Source organism: Emydura macquarii, unplaced genomic scaffold (assembly GCF_026122565.2).
Source record: "Emydura macquarii macquarii isolate MOO-44397 ecotype Brisbane River unplaced genomic scaffold, CSIRO-AGI_Emac_v2 contig_1451, whole genome shotgun sequence".
In the NCBI taxonomy this organism is placed as follows: domain Eukaryota; kingdom Metazoa; phylum Chordata; order Testudines; family Chelidae; genus Emydura; species Emydura macquarii.
In genome coordinates, this window is record NW_027131588.1 from 4,184,054 (window position 1) to 4,204,428 (window position 20,375).

Consider the following 20,375-nt stretch of genomic DNA (forward strand, 5'->3'; position numbering starts at 1 on the left):
TCCCGGTGGGCACCTGCCATAGTCCCTCACTAAATCAAGTGAGGGAACAGAATGGGCAGCTCCTTAAACATCTATCTATAATGTACAGAAAGAAGATATAGAAAGATATAGAAGATATAGAAAGAAAAATTACATCATCATGGGGAATTTCAGTCTCGAAGACACATGCTGGAGGTTTCATGCTGCCACTCTAAAACATGCTTGGTGTTTCTAAACATTACAGATGCTAGTTTTCTAACACAAAAGGTATTGCAACAGACTCAGGGAAATTCTATATTAGACCTCATTCTGATAGATAGGGATGAAACTGATCACTGAACTAAAACGGATGGTTCTACCTGCAGGTGATCATGATCTAATTTCATTTACAATGGGTAAACAGAATATAGATCTGAACAGTAAAATATATTTAAAAAGTCCAACTTCCCAAGGCTGAGAACAATTATGACCTAAATGGAGTATGAGGAAAGATTTAAAACAAAGGTGTGAATGATAATTGGGAATTATGTTTTATGAGAGCCACAAAAACCTTACAATTTTGCAATAATTAATGAAGGCTTCTTTGGTTAAAATACCATCCTGGTTAAGAAGGGAGATAAAGGCAGCAATAAAAAAATATATTAAAACATATATTAAAAAATGGAAAAATTGAGATGCTGATAGTAATGAGTACAAATCAGCTGTTAGGAAATGCTGATAATTGAAAAGGGAAGGTAAAGGTATCAGTGAAAAAAATCTACGGCCAGTAGGGTTAAAGATAATAAGAAGGAATTATTTAAATGCATCAGGAATAAACAAAATTCTAGCAATGGCACAGGATCAATACTAAACAAGGATGGTAACATTATAAATCATGACCCAGAAAAGGAAGTAGTATTCACTAAATATTTCTCTTCTGTATTAATAACAGAGTGACAATGAAATACTGTCTATTCATTGGTAGCTAGGGAGGATATTAAACATTAACTATTACAATTAAATTATTTTAAATGGGCAGATTTAGGTAATTTACATTCCAGTGCTGCCTGGAGGTGGGGAGGAAAGGGAGGGAGTAGCAACAGGCCCCTAAACGGAGTGGTGTTGCAACCTTGTGAACAGGGCCACAGCACCACTCAGGTTTGGCCCAGATCCCCTCCACCATGATGGAGGAGCCACCAAGTTAAATATGAGTAGTGCTGTGACCCCATGCATCAGCTCTTAATGCCCAGAGCAGGGAGCCGGCTCCAGCCCTGTGGGAGAGGAGCTGAGCTGCCACCGTGGGGTGAATGCAGTGCAGGCTCACTTTCCAACCCCCTCTCCATCATAGCCTCTGCTCAGTGGCAAATTTTTTGGAAGAATGGGGAGCCTCAGTTTCAGATTTTGCTGCTAACCCCCCCCCCCCCCCCCAAACCCTCTGTGCAACCCTGATTAGGAGAATTGGCTGGGGAGCTCTGAACCATTATTGCTGATTTTTAACAGGTCTTGGAACAATGGGGAAGTTCCAGAGGACTGGAGAAAAAGTTAATGTTGTGCCAATATTTAAAGAAGGGTAAACCTGATGACCTGGAAAACTATGTGTCGGTTAACCTGATATCAGCCTCTGAAAAAAACTCAAGGAAAAGTTGGAGATGGGACTAAATCAGTACAGATTAAAATACTATAGTGTTATTAATGCCAAACAATACAGTTATATGGAAAATAGGTTTTGTCAGACAAATTTGATTTTTGAGGGATCCCAATTGAAAAAAAGGAACTGTACTGACATAATGTACTTTGACTTGGTCCTGAATGACATTCTGATGATAAAAACATTAGCCCTAAACAAAAAAATCAATGCAACCCATATTAAATGGATTAAGAATTAGCTAAATTATAGATCACAAGAAGTAACAGTAAATGGGGAATCATCATCCACTGGGGGTACTCTAACTTGGCCCTGAAGGATCTGTTCTTTGCCCAGTGCTATTCAATATCTTTACCAATTATCTGGAAGAAAATATAAAATCAATTGTAAAATTTACAGATGACAGAAAAATTGGTGAAGTGGTAAATGAGGAGGACGACAGGTCAGTTACACAGACTGACGTAGATCACTTGGCAAGGTGGAGTCCTTTGAACAACCTGAATTTTAACATAGCCAAAGGCCAAGGCACACGTCTCAGAATAAAGAACATAGGTCACTTATAAAATGGGGCTGGGAAGAAAAACTATTCCGAAAAGCAAGTGACTCTAAAAAGGATTGAGGGGCCTGTAGGTAATAGTTTAACATAAGCTCCCAATCCAATGCTGTAGCTAAGAGGACAAATGCAATCCTTGGATATACAAGTATGGGAACATCAAGTGGGAGTAGGGAGGTAGTATTACCTCTGTATACAGCAATACTGAGATTATTACTGGAATATTGTGTTGAGTTCTGGTATTCATATTTTAAAAAGGATGTAGAAAATATGGAAAGTGTTCAGAAGAGCGCTCCAAGAATGATCTGAGCTCTGAAAAATGTGTCTTATGAAAGATGAAATAAGCTCAATCTATTTAATTTATACTAGAGGCAGTTATGAGAAGAGCTGATGGAAAATTTCCCAACGTAATAGTTTTCTGCTGAAAAACACTGCTTCAAAAGAACCAAAATGCTGTGCATGAACAAAAACAAAGTCAAATGCAAAGCTTCCCATGGGGCAGAAATTCCAGTTCCTGCACCATTATACTTATGAGGTTACTTCACCATGATGTTCAAGTACCTGTACTAGGAATAGACAGCTATTTAATCTAGCGGAACAAGATACAACAAGATCCAGTGTTTGGAAGCTGAAGCTAGGCATGTGCGTCATTAACCTAGGGATGTGGTGAATTTACCATCATTTGAAGTCTTTAAAACAAGACTGGGTGTTTTTCTAAAAGATAGGCTATAGTTTAATCAGAAGTTACAGGCTTGAGACAGAAATTATTGGGGGAAGTTCTTTGGCCTGTGTTATTCAGGAAGTCAGACTAGATGATCATAATGGTCCTTCTAGATTTAACAAACACAAATCTGTGTGCCACCAACATTACCAATTTCATCTAGAAACGTGCATAAGGTAAAACACCAAATCTGAACACCTCTCTAGGTTGGGAAAGTTCAGATCTGGCTCTGAAGTTCTTCACTATCCCCGGTTCTAAGATAGTCTGAAGAAAACCTTGGATCCAATAAGAACTTTAAGACAGTTTGGCTCCAGAGCGAAACTCTGCAGCTTCCTCTTGAACTTTGCTTTTACAATTACCTTTAACAAAGCAGCAACAGCCTCCTGGTTGGCATTTCGAACGTCTTCTCCATTTACTGTTAATATCTGGTCTCCCTGCATCAGTCGCCCATCTGCATCTGCTATTCCTCCTTTGACAATATCTGACACAAACACCCCTGTATCATTTCTGCAAAAACAATTTTATTCTGCTTTAAATATGTCTCTCTTTGAACCATTTCACTATCCATATTTTAATGAGACTTTTGTTTAGAATGGAGAAACAGTTTCGTAAAATTTCTGGTGTGTAAATGGTGAGTTAGATCCCACCATGCCCTTATCTCTTGAGTAATCCCATTGAAAGGGGGCCAAATGGGCCCACTGTACAATTATAATCACTTTTTATTTTTGTTTAGTTTAAAAAAAGAAACTGACATTGTCTGGCAACATGCTAGCAAAGACAGATTTACTGAGTCAGACAATTTATCTATGGTGCAGGAGCACATTTCACTCCCCTAATCCCTGAGACTGGCTCTGCACTCCTATGGTTAAGTCTTGAGGTAGGGTAAAATCAGTGTAGTTCCATTGACTTCATACCTTTTCCCAACAATACTTAATCCGAGGCCTTTGCCTGGCTTCTTCTGCAGCTCTATACTGAGTGCATCATACATATCTTCCTCTTTGTATTGGGCCTCATCCCTGTAGACAGTGAGACGGACTTTTTGGGGGGTCTGTCTGAGAACATTTATTGCTTCATCATGCGTGGCGTTCCTGAGGTCAATTCCATTCACCTGCAGTGTAACCATATGTTGACTGAGTATTTTCATGAGTTAAATGACTAAAGAGTTAATGGGTATTTAAAAGTGATATACACAAGACTGCACCTCCAAAATCTGATCTCCAGCCCACAGCCTTCCATCTTTGGATGCTGCTCCTTCTTCATATACTTCATGGATAATAATAGCTCCCTGTGGATTAACAATAAAAATACACTGCACACTGAAGAACACCTCTTGTATGCACTGCAACTGGTCAAAGCTTTGGCTTCAGAGAAAACTTTTGAAAAATGAGAATGAGAAGAAAAGACTGCAACCAAACAGCAGCAAATTAGGTAAGCAACAGGCTGTAAGAGAACTCAGGTTCTCAATTCTAAAGGCAAAAAACATCTTTAAAGAAGTCACTTTCTTCAGATTTAAAAAGTGTGATTACAAAAATATTTTTGGCTCAAGCTTAAATCAGTTCAGTGCAGCAAATCTCAGACAGACAGACATTGGCTCCAGTCACTTGTTGAAATATAGTCATCTTCAGAAAAACTCTCTCTATTAGGGACTTTAAATTGGCACTGTCACCTCATTAGAAAGTATCATGGGTTTTTACGAACCAGTAAAGTGTCTGCTCCCCCAACAATGCTCAATCCAAGTCCAGTGCGGCCCTTGGAGATATCAATGGTTGTTTCACATCCTGGGATGATGGGACAAGTAGCTGGGTCAGAGGCTAACGTGGCTGGAGTTGAGGACCTGCTTGTATCTAAACACAGCAAACAAACATGCTGGTTACAGCGAGTGGCCACAATAACTGGAGGAAAAAAAAGACTTTAAAATAACATTTTGAGAGATCACTGACAGCCTTACAGAAATAGTTATAAATGGACCCAAAATTCAACCTACCCTAAACACTGATTTGATTTTAAAATATCCCTCCCCCCCCCCGGCCAAGAAATACAATTATACAGCCTCTCACCCTCCACATTCTCCAACAGAAGAGCCGTGTTCTGGTTAAAAAAATCACAGCTCCTAATCTTGGTGCCCAACCATTGTGGACAAAGAGGTGTATGTTGCACATGGCCATATTTCTTCATTGTCTGGGCCACAACCTGGTCTCACGCATGTGCATACAACATGCAGCCAGTGAAATTAACAGAAGATGTGTGCACTTATCTGAAGGCAGATTCTGGCCCAGTGTGCCTGCTCCAGAAACAGAGTGATTCTTATCACAGGTAATAAGTGCATACTATACTGTCAAGTCATGCATGCATGCTGTGCCTGTTTACAACATATTTCCTTATGCAGCAATGTACCTGATCAATTAGCACCACTAGGTAGATTTCTTTGCTTTTGAGGTGTGAGTTAGAAACTTATCTTTTTTCCTTTGAAAAACATATTTGGAAGGCAGTGTTGCCAAATCAGTGAAGCGCAAGATTGGAAAAGGTCATCTAATCCAATCCCCTACTCTGAGACAGGACTAAATACACCTAGACAACCCCTGACAGGTGTTTGTCTATGATCACAGAATGGGATTAGGAGTGAGAACTTCTGGATTTTATTCCCACCTGTACCACAAATGCACTGGAGTGCCCATAACCAAGTCATTTAACCAAAGTTTTCAAACTTGATTGTCTAAAGTTAGGCACCTAAATCCTAAATTAATAAAAGGGACCTGATTTTCTGAGATTCCACTCAACCAGTTAGAGGAAAACTATAAAAATAAATAAGTGTGTTTATATTAACATATGCACCCATTTTCAACATATACACATAGGGCCAGATTGTTTCATTCAGATCCTGGCCCAAGCTGGTGGTGCTGTAATGCATACTGCCCCAGGAGGAACAAGAGGATCCAACTGTTCCCTACCAGGCAGAGGGAACACAGCTCCTGCCCAATCCCTTGGGACAGAGCAGGATGCTGGTCTCTATCCTCCTCCCTCTGCACGTAGCCAGCGTGGAGGTAGAGTAATGTCAGGCCTGTTGCCTCCCTGCTCCACTTAGGTTGCTCATCAACCCTGGGGTGCTAGAAGGAAACAATTTCTGAACTCAGAAGAGTGCAGGGATGCAATTATGACTTATCTGTGGGCAGAGATGCAAGAAAGTGAGGGAAGGTTCTTTGCAGACATTCACAAGATAGCTCTTCATTTTTTAATCACATAGCCCACTGGTAAGACTAGGAGACAACAGGAGGGTTCTTACTTTTAATTGTCTCTGGTTCTGGTGACCCAGAAGATGGAACCATTGGTGGCTGCTGGATGTTCCTCCGCTCACCTGTGGTAGCGCTGGAAAGCAGTGGTGGTGCTGTTTGAAGAGATGTTGGACTATCACGTTCAGCTGAGTTGATTGTAAGTTTCACGGTGGTCTTTGGTGTCTTCAGCAGACTGATAAACTTATTGAATAATGAAGAGAAGCACCGATTTAATTATAACACGTATAGAGATCACTCATAGCAATCCTCTCTGATCGGGAGCAAAAGGTCACACAGCAGTAGGTTTTGGAGATGAGAACGAAGAAGATTGATGTTTTGGATGATGAGTGGCAACACAGTTCATTAGCTGGTGTGAATCAGATTAGTTTAGCTGACTTCAGTGAAATTTTGTCAGTTTCCACTTAGGGTGTGGATCTATGTTCACTTTCCTGGATGGGATGCTACCCTATACATTTATAGTGATTACTACTAGCTTTCTGATGTTGTACTAAGTACTAATGCTGGTGCAGAGCCCAATTCTGCTCCCACTGAAGTAAATGCCCAAACTGACTTCAATAGGAGTAGGAGCAGGCCATCCAATGGCTTTTATTGATTAAATTCTTGGTTTGGGGGGATAAATATAGTACAACTAAATATTTGAATTATGGAACAGATGGAGAGGATGTTGGAGAGGAGACCAAGGTAGAAACAAACACAGTGCCTGGTTCTGTGAGGTTGTAAGGCCTAGCAGGTCATGAACACAGGCCTTAAGACCTGCCAAGCAGCTGATATCTCCATGCTGCCATCCTGTGGCAGCAATGACCATCTCATGCTCAACTGTCTACAATCCACTGAGGACACAAGACCACAGAAAGTCCCTCCTCAAGAGGTCTGACAGGCAGCAGCCTCATGGCTCCTTGTCCTACATAACCCCAAGGGGAATCCCAGAAAATGTCCAGGCAACAGCACAGTTGTCCTACAGCTGCTATGACCGTTCCCGCTCCCTGTTCTTGAACTCTAGGCTTCAACTTCAGCTTGATGTGGATCTCATCTCCTGACCAGGACCCTGAAACCTGACTCAGACTCTGATCCTTGGTATCAACCCCAGCCTAGAACTTGACTATGAACTCCTCTGTATTTAACCTCAAGTTTGCCTCTCCTCTGACTCTTGGTCCCAATTTCCTTAGTCATGATCCTGACAGACAGACAGAGCATCCTTCAAATCCCACTGACGTCAAAATTTCTTCAGTGAGACTGGATGTTGCTCAGCACCTCCCAGGATCATGCCTTTAAAATATATTTCAAATTGGAAAAATGATTTTGTAAAATTGACACCTTACTCAACAGATCTGTTCCTTACTCAAAACTACATCTGCTTCCTCCACAGGCAACAATGAATTTTACTGCCTGTTAACTCTGCAGAGCGAATACAGCTCTAGGAGAGAGAGATGGATTCTATTCCAGCTGTGCTTTTGTTAACTCAGTTCTAATTGCAGACTGCCTATTAGCAGTAACAAAGCATGAGCCAGAAAGAGCCCAGTTTGACTCCTTATGGAGCCCAGGTTGAGTCTGCAGAGCTGGAAATTAAAATTTACTCAGCAATTTTTTTTTTCCTATCTGGAAACAATAGAGCCAACAAACTCAGAACTGCACAACTGTACGGTGTCATTTTTACATTCACTTCTCAGTGTGTCACAACATTTGAATGATTCACTGTCAGGAATTATGATTTCCCAATGAGAGTGACGAGCTACTGTTGAATACATCAGCATTAATGTGTATGGTTCCAGTTCGAAGGGACCATCATCCTCAGTCTAAAATCAAGACCCCAGAGCTCAGCCAAAGCAAAATCAGCATAACCATACAACATCTCCTGTACAGGGTCCTCTTCAACTGTAGAGGAGGGGTTTGGATAGGTTTCAAACAACTGCTATATTCCTTAAGTACCTTTTCTATAGGATAGCCCACAACAGCTTCATCATCCACTGCCAGGATCTGATCCCCAACTCTGATCCGTCCATCCTGGGAAATAAAATTGACCCCCCCCACCAAAAAAAATTAATGCAGGCTTTTTCTTCCTCAAGGATTTACCATCCTCTTTCCTGAATGGGTCATCATTTAAAATTCTCACCTTTGCTGCAGCACCATGATCTGTTAAGCTTTTAATAACCACTCCATTAAGTGTGTCTTCTTCACTGATGGCAATACCTAGTCCCCCTTGATCCTGTGAGAATAGGAATGAAGAGTCAACAAGATTCTAAGTTGAACTACACACATTTATGTGTGCCTACTGAAGTTGGTAGATATCACAGAAGTTTGAGGTTTCATGAAGTCTCAAAGCTTGAAAAAATGTTAAAGAGTTACTTGGAAATGACTCACTTTCTCCAACCCACAAACAGGACAGAATCTAAATAATCTTGAAATGCTTCTACATTCTAATCTATGGCATTCTAAATTTCTATGGATTTTAAAAGTGATTAATTTGTGCAATTCTTAAAAAGATGGAAGCCACACCAAAAATTTTGAAGCTGTGGAATGAGATAAACATTGTGTCATACCACAGTGAAACAAATGCTACTGCAAACCACAGGAAAAAAAAAAAAAGAAGAATGGGCAATGTAGAGGAGGGAAAACACATTCTTTTCCTGTGAAATTCCTTAATGTTTTGTGCGGGGATAAATTTTCCCTGGCTTCCTCACCCACAAACAAAGCACTATTTGGATTCTGTTATCTGTTACATCTATTCCCAGTTAGGTGGAAAAGACCAGATGCTAATGATGCATATAGACTAACCAGCAACTTTTAAATCTCAGAGCTTAAAGTCTAGTACATGTAGCTATCTTTTGAGTTAATCCTGTCTCTCTCTCTCTCTCAAGTATATATTTAGGGACCACTTTGCATGATTTCCAGTAGCAAAAGTATACATTATTCCTAGGTGCACTGTCTTTCAGATTTGGTGCTTGCAGTCTGCTAATTAATTTACTGGGAGCAATTCAGTCAATGATTTCACTTAGACAGTCATAGCTAAGTCCTAACTAAACTTTTCTCTGTGCTCTCAATCTAAACAGTTCTGTTTATGTCAAACAAGTTCACAGAAGGAGAGAGATGGTGCAACCCCAAATTAGAGGTTCCACCACACTTAAATCTTCCAGAGCAGCCTCGCTGGCCTTCCTAAATCTGTCCCCCAACTCCCTTGCCTACCTTTTCTTGATTGCATTGAGACCTCCCCCACTCTGCCAAATCTCCAGAAGCTTCTGTGCTAGACCCTTGCTACTGTTTACTGAAAATTTTGCATCTGAGACAAGCAGTGTATTCTTCCTGGGAAATGTATCTATAGGACATGCTAGATTTGAACTAAGTGGGAAAAGGGCTTAGCTCAGATGCTGATGAGGTTCTGGGCCCAACTGCTGCTTTAGGAAGAGTTTTTGGATCACCTGCAAAAAGGATAAAATTGCTAGTGGTCTCTCTCATCCTTGAAGGAAAAAAGACAGGCTCTCTGCTCCCAAAGGGACACAATAACAGAAGAGAAACCCTGTGACAATAAACATGCACTGACATAAGTTAAAATATAAGTTTACCTTGGGGAGTTCAACATGCTGGATATTTTTATATGTATTGAAGTCTAGAGCTGTAAAAGGATTTGTAGCACTTGGTTCACCCTGAAAGAGGAAGACAATTTAGCAATGAATAACTGTATTTTAAAAAATAGGCATTTGGTGTATCCTTAAAAACTGAACAAGCATATATAGATATGGTGAATTTGATTCTCCCCTCAAGCCAATTTTAAACTGGTATAATATCAATGACTTTCCTGGAGTTACTCCTTATTTACATGGGTGTAAATTGACAGCAGAATCAGGACCAATATGTTCACCAGTTGTGCTAAAACCCCATTTGGTTTTCCAATAGGACCTTTTATGCTGTAAAATATAAGAAATATTAGAGTATTTTTCTACCCCAAAAGCTATTAATCAGCACAAATAGACTCACATGATGTTTAGTTTACCTCTTGAATTTGAGGAGTCCCTGAAGTGGAAGGTGAAGATTCTATTGATTTCCCAGGGCAAACAGCCATCTGATTCACTGCATCTTTATTTCTGCAATATATTAAGCATATACGTGTTAAAGCACCATCATATCTCCTTTCACAAGTTTAATTTTGGTACCTTAATTTCTTATTTTGTTTCATTTTTGTCAGTCATGATACAGATCAAAAGAAAAAAGAAAAAGAGAACATACACTACATAACCTATGAAGTCCAAATATTGGACTTATAGATGTACATATATCACCAAAATTAACTGGTCATAAAACTGTATACTGGGAAGATCTTATATCCAAAAAACCCCTCCAAAAACAACCAGCTTATGCAAAAAACTATTTTTAAACATTTTAAAGATGAATATCTCTAGGAAAGAAACTTTGAACACTGCTTACCTGATAAAGATGATTTTTACTTTAGATGGTGCACATTTGATTATTGAGGAAGCATTCTGATGAGTTCTTCCATATAGAATTTGTCCATTTATCTACATGAATGAGAATGGCAAATATGCTACGAATGTTAATTTCCTTACATTTTAACCAGCTTGTGTGATCTACAACACACACTTATCTTCTTTCACTATCACTTGCTAACATCATTTTGAAAATTTACTTTGCAATATACAACACACTGTTTTCACCCTTCTAGTTGCATTCCCTCCCAGCACAACATTCCTCCCGACTGCTGGTCTGGCTCTAGACTCTCCCTGTGCTGAAAATGTCCTTCTCTAGGTTATAATGGCTTGCCTTGAGGCAGATCATTTCTTTCCATTTGTCATTGATCACCTCATGACTCACTAGCAGTGGGATAAAACAGTCAGTGGCAAAGGCTAGCAGTTGTAAGTACAAGTACTGCCTCATCCAGCAAGAAAGTTAATATTACTCATTGACCCTCAAAATGGTGCCCAAAACTGTACAAACAAGGGTTCCCACCCTAAGGCACTGAAAGCTGGATCCTCTGGCCATTTATGCATGTGAGTGACTTTACTTGCTTGAGTAGTCTTATTGAAGCTAAAGGGAATTCTCATGTCAGCAAAGTTGTTCTTGTGTGTTTGCAGGATCAAGCACTTGTTTACCCAGACAATGCAGTTTACAAGCAACACTTGAGGGTGCAATCCCAGAAGCTGTGGTGAGCACTTGGAGAGAGAACTGCAGAAGCATTTTAAGGAGGGATCTGAAGGAGAGTATGGGGGTATGAGGAGAAGGAAGGAATTACAAGCACAGAATTGGCATGGAAGAAAGTACAAAGAAAAGTGTGAGGGGACAACAGGAGAGGGAGGTGGTTTGCCAGAGGCTCTGGTAGAGCAAAAGGAGTGAGAAGACCAATGGAGCAGAGAGCCCTCAGTGTCCATTTAGTGTTGTAATGGATGCTGAGAGCACTCAGCTCCAGCATGACTAAGTCCTATATGAAAAGACATTTTAACGACACTGGACCTCTGCAGCCACTATGTGAGCCCTTCCACTCCCCCAGTCTCAATGGGTCCCCACAGCCATGGATCCCATAGATCCTCCGTTGGTCTGCAAATGCTCATGTCTGCATTAGCCTATTCTGAACTTGGACAGTGCCTCTCTCAGGAGTTGCTGAGCTTCCCTCCCTCCAACACCCCCTCCTCACGGGTGGTCCCCTTTGCACAGCCCCCACCATGGAGCTGAAGTGGTTGGGACGGCCTGGCCAGTTCTGTGCCACTGGCTGAATGTCACCCAACACTAGAAGGAAAAGGAGTGCAAAAGTTGTAAGAGCAACTGCTGCAAGTGCCATATGTTGAACTGAGACAGTATAAAAAGAAAGCCTTCCACAATGTGGTTAGAATAAGGTTTAGAATGAGGCTCCTGTTTGTGCATGAAGGTCCTGATATCATTGGATACCATGACGAAGCATCCTGAATGGATTATTAAATCATTAGAACCAAGGATACAGATACAGCTGTTCCATATTTCTTTTTTCCTTTACATTTCATGTGACAGACGTATAAAAATACATCTATATTACAGCACTTTTAGGCAGACAGCTGTAGCTAGAGTGGTCTGCAGCAGTCCACAGAAACTGGTGGGATAGTCTCAGGACTATCAAAGTATGACACAGTATTTTTCTTAGTTCATAAACTAATTCCCCATCTGCCTCCTACCCCATGATACCAAAGCTGCTTTTTTACTTATTGTAGATCAAACTTTATGCAGTACTGGTCTGACTGGGAAAAAAATTCCCAACTTCAACCATTAGGCACATACCAGAATGAAAATGTGATTTCAAAGAAATACTTTTGGTATCACAAGGCTATGCAGTTAACTGAAGGCTGCATACTGCACCAAGAATCTACCACTCTACTGCCTTTACAGTCAACATGTTTGATCTTAAGTATAATTGCTAGAAATTTACCTCTAGTAACTCATCTGCAATCTGTAACCTGCCATCTTTTCCAGCTGCTCCATTTGGATCAATTCCCACTATAAAGACACTCATCCTTGATCGGTCTCTGTTGCCAGCAAGGCTAAGTCCCAAACCAGTTCTTCCTTTTTCCAGCTCTATCATGTGCAGGTCGCCTGGTAGATTTCCATAACGCTGCGTGATCTTTTCTAAATGTAAGGGGGAGAAAAGGTGCGGGCAGAAGGGCTTGAATTCATATTAGAACAATTTAGAAGTCACCCAACTATTCAGGTTTAGCGTCCGACTAGCTTTATCCAACAGCAGAATCCCCACATAACTGAAGCAACACAAGCTGCACAAAACACTCTCTTTCTCATAGAAAACTAACGTCGTTCATAACAATACTTCCAATTGCTTGGGGGTAGGGTTTTAATATGAACATTTTAAATACTTTTCTCTGGATTTTTTCCCTGATACCAAGAAATAAAACATCTTGCACATGGATACAGGGCTGGTGAGATAGAGGCCCCTGGGAGAATAAGAGAGTTAACCAGCTGAGTTCAGCAGCAGAGGAAGGCAAGTTTTTTTCCCCTTAACTTGTAGGTACTCTGCAAGGAAGAACCTTCAATGGGAGGAAAATGTTGCACTGACAACACCACTGCTAGCTCTTCCTCTGCCTGTATCTGTGGAGGCCCTGCCCAGACAGACATCCTGACCCTGAAGGCTTCTACCCAGCTCATGGTCTTGAATTATTGGGAATACAGCCTGCACATCCTTACTGAAGAAAGCCAGGCAGAGAGAACCCACCAGTTCAAGAGGTGTCTGTTGGTGAAGTCCTTCAGGAAGGAAGTAAAAGCTGCAGGAAGAGGTGTGGCTCATTTGCATAGCATTCAGGAGCATGAGGGTGTCACTGACAAGATGCACACGAAGACGTCCAGGATGGAGCATGCAGCCAGCTGGAACAGACTACCAGCAGTACCAGAGGAAAAAGAACCAGCTGCTCTTCAGGGAGGAGATTGGCTGCTAGCCACCTTGGGCAGCAGACAGTGCTACACCCCACACCCAGGTCCCATCAAGGTCAAGAAGTGGTATGTGGTACAGAAAAACAGGACGAAAGGAGCAGACCCCAAAGGCTGAATAAGAGGAGCCAATTCACCCCACGGATGGGAGGCTCATGACCACCACTCCCAAAAGGAGATATGGGGGTGGTGGTCAGGGACTCCATTCTGAGGGGGACAGAGGCATCCATCTCCTGACCTGATATCCCGAGAGGTGTGCTGCCTGCCTGGAGCCCATGTCTGAAACTTTATGGAAAGGCTGCGGAGGCTTATCTGTCCCTGTGATAACTACCCCATGCTGCTCAATGATGTGGACATTAATGATGCTGACAGGTTTGACTGTGAGCAGATCAGCATGAATGGGGGAAAAACGGGCAACCTCATAGTAGAGGTCCACTAGAGGCCACCAAATCAGAAGATAGATGGATGAGGCATTTCAAGAACTAACAACAGAAATATCAAAAACACAAGCCCTGGCAGTAATGGGGAAATGTAACTACAGAGCCATCTATTCAAAAAGTAATGCTACAAAACCAGTAAATTCTTAGAACATATTGAGGACAACTTCATGTTGCAGAAGGTGGAGGGAGTAACCAGGGGGGCAACTGTGTTAGACTTGATTCTGACTAACAGGGAGGAGTTAAGCACGAATCTGAAGCTGGAAGGCAATTTAGGTGAAAGTGAACATGAATGATAGAATTCATGATTCTGAGGAAAGGAAGGAATGACAGCAGACGTATAAGGACTTTGACCAACTCAGAACTGGTAGGTAAAGTCTCCAGGAGTTCAGGAGAGCTGGCTGTTTCTCAACACACAATATTAAAGACAACAACAGCAAACTTTCCCAATATGAATACAAGGCCAACATCAGGAGATTTTTAATGGCCTGAAAATCAAAAAGGAATCCAGAAAAAGTGGAAACATATACTCTTCCTTTTTTCCAAAAAAACAGTTTTTCCAAAAGAATAGCACAAAGATGTAGGGACAAAATCAGCAAGGCTAAGACAAAATTTATAGACATAAAAGGCAAATGGTTATCATCAAGCCTCAAATACCCGGCTTCCCCCTGGTTATCTATGCCCCTTGGATATGTAAATGTTGCCTTCTACATATTTTCTATGTTTTCTATTTTGCTGTATCATTTCTACCAACTGCATCTGAGGAAGCGAGCTGAGGCTCACAAAAGCTTATGCCTACTGAAATTAAAATTGTTAGTCTTTAAAGTGCGACAGAACTCAAGTTGTTTTTACTGTATACAGACTAACACGGCTACCCCTCTGGAACAGATATTTAATGTAACTAATATTAACAACAAGGCATAATGAACACAAGCCTGAATGGGAAAAGAACAGGTTAAAATAATATTTAGGTAAATTAGATGTATTCAAGTCAGCGGGGCCTGATGAAATTCATCCTAGGATGCTTAAGGTACTAGCTGAAGCAATCTCGGAACCATTAGCAATTATCTTTGAGAACTCATGGAGGACAGGTGAGGTCCCAGTGGACTGAAGGGCAAACATAATACCATTCTTTAAAAAGGGAAAAAAAGGGAATCCAGGGATTTATAAACCAACCCGTCTAAATTTGATACCTGGAAAGATACTGGAACAAATTATTTAACAATCAATTTGGAAGTACCTATAGGATAACAGGTAATAAATAATAACCAGCATGGATCTGTCAAGAACAAATCTTGTCAAACCAATCTTATTTCCATCTTTTAACAGGATGACTAGCCAAGTGGATGGCAGTGAAGCTGTAGATGTGATATATCTTCATTTTAATAAGGCTTTTGACATAGTCCCAAATGATGCTACCATAAGCAAACTAGAGAAATGTGGTCTAGATGAAATTACTATAAAGGTACATGCATAACTGGTTGAAAGACCATATCAAAGCATAATTATAAATGATTTGCTGTGAAATTGGGAGGATGTTGCTAGTGGGATCCCACGGGGATTTGTCCTGAATACTGTACTATTCAATATTTTCATTAGTGACTGATAATGGGGTGGACAGTATGCTTATAAAATTTGTGAAGAACACCAAGCTGGGAGGGGTCGCAAGCATTTTGGCAGTCAAGATTAGAATTCAAAACAACCTGTCACAAACTGGAGAATTGGTCTGAAATCAACAAGAGGAGATTCAATAAAGACAAGGGCAGTATTTCACTTAGGAAAGAAATATCAAAACGCACAAATACAAATTAGGGAAAAGAAAATTACTAACCTTCTGTAACTGTTGTTCTTCAAGCTGTGTTGCTCAAATCCATTCCATGCTCTTTCTCTGTGTGCGCGCGCACGCACACGCACACCAGATGACTCTTGCCGGAGACTTTTTCCCTACAGTTACCAGTGAGGGCTAGAGATAGCCCTACAGATGCCACTAAGGGAAAAATTTCCGGCACTGGTGCATGTGGTGCATACACACACTTAGCACGAAATGGACATGAGCAAGCACTCCAAGAAGAAGAATTGGCTAGGTAGTTGTACTATTGAAAAAGATCTGATGTTACAGTGGTTCATAAAATGAATACGAGTGAACAATATGATGCAGTTGCAAAAAAGGCTAATATTTTGTAAGACATAGGAGGTAATTGTCCTGCTGTACTTGGCGCTGATGAAGACTCAGCTGGAGTACTGTATCCAGTTCTGGGCACCATACTTTAGGAAAGTTGTGAACAAAAATGATAAAAGATTTAGAAAACTTGACTTATAAGGAAAGGTTGAAAAGAATGGCTATGTTTAGTCTGGAGGGGGGAGCTGATAACAGTTTTCAAATATGTTAAGGGCTGTTACAAAGAGGACAGTGATCAATTGTTCTCCATGTCCAAGTAAGAACATGTAGGACAAGTAATTGACTTAATTTGTAGCAAGGAAGATTGAAATTAGGTATTAGGAAAACTTTCAAACTATAAGGATAGCTAAACACTAGAAACAGGCTTCTAAAGGAGGGTGTGGAATCCCCATCACTGGAGGTTCTTAAGATCAGGTTAGACCAACCCATCAAGGATGATGCGACAGGGTGTGCCTGGCCCTTCATGGCCCCTGAGGTCTGCTACACCCCCTCCCTTGAAAGGAGAAGCAAAGATGGATCCTACAGGCCTGCTTAGAAAAGCTGCACAGCAGCAGCCAATCAGAGTCCAGCAGGCTCAGATAAAAGTAGCTGCAGGGTCTGAGCAGATCAGTCACTTGCTGGGATCAAAGAGGCAAGGAAAGGTGCTCCACTCTAGAGTACTGCATGGGACTAGTGTAGTGGGAGCAGGATTAACAAAGTCCTGTGAAGGGCTCTATTCCACTCTGGCCAAAAGAGCTCGATGTGCTGCATTTGCTAGGTGCTCTAGTCCTAAGGTAATGGACAGAGGCAAAAAAAGAGACCAGGTGGGAAAAGGCCCAGGGAATATAGCAGCCACCAACTAAAGTAAACAGTACGTGGCTGCTGTTTACAAGGTGCATGGGTTGGAACCCAGAATAGTGGGCAGGCCCAAGTTCCCCCACTAGCCATGAAAAAGGGGACAAGGCTTGGTTAGAAGCCTAAGTGAAGGATGGTATTTAGATGAGCCCAGAGATTGGTTTGAAGGCTCTGGTGAAGGCTGACACTTTGTTGAACTCTTTGCTACCCCATAAGGGGGTCATCCATTCTGACTGTGTCACCAGGCTGGAGGGCTGAGCCACTGAAGACCTGCTTAGAAAGGTCAACAACCTACGAGGGGCACCAGGCACAGGAAAATGCCTGTAGTATCAGACGCAGCTGCAGAAGGCACTCAAGATGTGAATGTCCCCCATTACAGATGATCTAGATATACTTGGTACTCACTCAGCATGGGGCGACAGACTAGACCCCCCGAGGTCCCTTCCATCCCTACATTTCTATGATTCTATTTTTTTTCTAGGATTTTTTTCTAAAAGCACTAGTCTGTCCCCTTCGGCTGTCCATCACACCCCCATTTTAACTGCAGGTGAGATTACAGAACTGTATATGCTAATGCCATGAGTTACATATACCACATTGAAATTCTTATGTGGTTCATTAGGTGCAGGGTAGAACCTGCATTTACCAGGACTAGCATTGAAACTGAATGCACAGAACAAGGGCAAATGATTTTGTGTTTCAAGAATGTGCATTTGTCCAAGCAAAACCGAAAGCTGAAAGTAAAATTTATACCCAGATTACTCAACAGATGAAAATGAAGGAGTTCAACTTGACCCCAAACCTCCTCCACATCATTGCTGTTTCAATGTGAAGCATTTTAGATACCAAAAAATAAACTTACTCCAGCTGTAACCAAACTCATCAACATCTTCCACATCCTCTGGGATTTTGCTGGAAGATGACTGTGCAACTTCGCAGTTCATTCCTGAAAATGCTGAAGGAGGGGGCAGAGGCAAGTTACTAAATGAAGTCTTTTCTGGCTCTGAATCTGACTGACTGGATGCCTGTGGAGAGCAAGAAAAATGCAAGGGCTAAGTATATGCAAGCTCTTGTGCAGGGTAACCTAGTATACGAAAATATGAAATATTCAAATATGAAAATGGCAATAACTATGGCTTTTAAATTTAAACACCAAGCAACAGAAATTCTAAACAAAAAAGACATAGCACAGAGATGCTTCAGGAGATCAGATGTAAAGAACACTAGGCAAGGAGGAGTAAGACTCCAAATGTATTTTTAAGCAAACAGAACTGACATTAAAAGCCCAGTTCAGTGAAGTTTTGTGTGTTGCTTTATGTGTTTGCTTTCAACCTTGTGTCAAAGCTGCAAATATTTTTTTCAATATCAAATTTAAACAGGATTTCTTTTTTATAGCTAAAGAAAAAAACTGAACCACTAAACAATTTCTTCTGGTATAATTTTGTAGAGATGGAGGAATGGAGTTAAGGTGGCTTTGAAGAATTTTGTAAAAAAAATATTTAGCCGAAACGTTGGTTGAAAGGCACATTTTAAAAAACAAATTACTGTGAAGAAAGCAATAATGCCTTCTTCAAAAGTTCTTTACATGTCTCCTATAAAACCTATGAAAAATCATGTCAAAAAGGAGAAAATTTAGCCATCAAAAAAAGAAAAAAACTACTTTTGGTCTTGTGTGAGATTCATTTCTATTAAATAAAAACAAAACTATATGCACACAAATTACTACTGCAAATCTTGGTTAAATCCTCAATTCCTTAGTCCTTTAACACATTAAAGTCAGGTTGCCTAAGGGAGATGTGATCAAGGACTGTATGATTTGGCTCAATCTTAATTTATATAATTTTTGTGTACTTGCATTGTGATCAATGGTAAACAATAGGCCAGAATGGGCCATGAGGGTTTCGTAATTGATAAGTCAGGTGCTGAGAATCAGCAATGGAAAAATGTCCTATGAAAAACAGTAGTATTTTAGAGAACTGTAATTTGCAGGTATGGTACTGGCTTCTTCCAGCTTTTATCTTCCTCACTTCAGCTTTAAGGATCTGATTCTAGTGGGAAGTGAGAGAATAATATTTCAGATGGCGTTGTTAGGGAGTCAATTTTAATACGCCTTCTTCAGAGCCAATGTTGAATGAGAATTATATTAAATGTTAAATATTAAATATTAATTAAATATAATTAAATTATAATAATTAAATATAATTAAATATTAAATGTTGCAGTACTGCAGACCATAATCAAGACAACAAGATAGTTTGCTATCCATTAGCTCTGGAAGGACTGGCGCACCTCTGTATGGACAAATGAAGATCCAGTGGATTTATCATTAAAAGAAAGCACAAATTGCCATATTTTGATGAACAAGGAATGTTTCCTTACGCCTCGCTATGTACATGTATAAACTCTGCACCGGTTGAAGTTTAAGCAAATGCTGATATGAAAGCAGATGAATGCTCCAAGTCCCCTCTACGAGCAAAAAGTAAAACAAATAAAGGCCCTAACACACAATTAAAAACACACAGGACCAAATTCTGTCTTCCAAAGTCATTGGGAATTATGCATGCATCTTTGAGGGCAGAATCGCTCCCTTTTATGTACACACACACACACACACACACACACACACCCCTCTCTGAATTGGGCCCTATTCAAAAGCCTAAACCATTTTGATTCATGACACATTGGAATGCAAACATCTGACAACACATGGATTCTTTCGGCTACCAGTGTGGCTCTGGTCACAACCCAGCACGTATTTAAAATGGCAGTAAATGGACAGCAATATCACTTTCAATGTAGCAGGCACATTTGGAAGGAAAGGCAGTACCTTCTGAAATTACCACATGCCACGTACAAACAGGTATAAACACACAGCACAAAAAGGGTGTGACACACAACCACAAGTTACTGTAACTTTCATATGGAGACAAACCTTAAATGGTGTGGGAGCAAAAGGGTTAGTTGGGGAACAACGGAAGGCAACCCTAACAGGATTCTGCACATCCTACAGTAACAGAAAACAGCAGTCCATATATTATAGTACGTTTGGCAATATGTAGCATTAGCAACGTGCAATAATGTACAAATCTGTAAGTGACAGGTGTATTTTATAAACTGCAATAAATTCACACATTTTGTTTTAAAATAGACAAAATCGCTTACATGGCCTAATTAAGCCTTGATTCAGCAAAGCATCTTACTGAATCAAGGCCTTCTTCATCTTCTCCACAAAAATCTGGCTGAAATAGAAAAAAGCTGTCTGTCCTTGGGAATAGGATTGGAATGGGGGTGGCAGGTGGTTTTGACTTCTCTAATATTTGCAAGAACATTAGGTTTTGCATGTAATTATGT

The 20,375-nt window shown here is 40.6% G+C and overlaps 1 protein-coding gene across 12 annotated transcripts in view; it reads right to left on the reverse strand.

Annotated features, from left to right (window-relative positions):
• MPDZ (multiple PDZ domain crumbs cell polarity complex component) overlaps positions 1 to 20,375 on the reverse strand; it is a 270,908-nt gene that overhangs the window by 127,740 nt on the left and 122,793 nt on the right. For 8 of the 12 annotated variants that reach the window (XM_067553100.1, XM_067553090.1, XM_067553097.1 and 5 more), the window contains 13 exons: positions 19,957 to 20,028; positions 17,887 to 18,049; positions 12,568 to 12,764; positions 10,584 to 10,675; positions 10,153 to 10,243; positions 9,725 to 9,805; positions 8,278 to 8,370; positions 8,094 to 8,168; positions 6,158 to 6,347; positions 4,576 to 4,721; positions 4,079 to 4,162; positions 3,792 to 3,985; positions 3,237 to 3,384 (listed from right to left, as the gene is read on the reverse strand). In XM_067553100.1, the coding sequence (XP_067409201.1) occupies positions 3,237 to 3,384; positions 3,792 to 3,985; positions 4,079 to 4,162; positions 4,576 to 4,721; positions 6,158 to 6,347; positions 8,094 to 8,168; positions 8,278 to 8,370; positions 9,725 to 9,805; positions 10,153 to 10,243; positions 10,584 to 10,675; positions 12,568 to 12,764; positions 17,887 to 18,049; positions 19,957 to 20,028 (1,626 nt within the window). The remainder of the gene's footprint in view (positions 1 to 3,236; positions 3,385 to 3,791; positions 3,986 to 4,078; positions 4,163 to 4,575; positions 4,722 to 6,157; positions 6,348 to 8,093; positions 8,169 to 8,277; positions 8,371 to 9,724; positions 9,806 to 10,152; positions 10,244 to 10,583; positions 10,676 to 12,567; positions 12,765 to 17,886; positions 18,050 to 19,956; positions 20,029 to 20,375) is intronic. The other 4 variants (XM_067553101.1, XM_067553098.1, XM_067553095.1 and 1 more) reach the window with 2 other exon arrangements.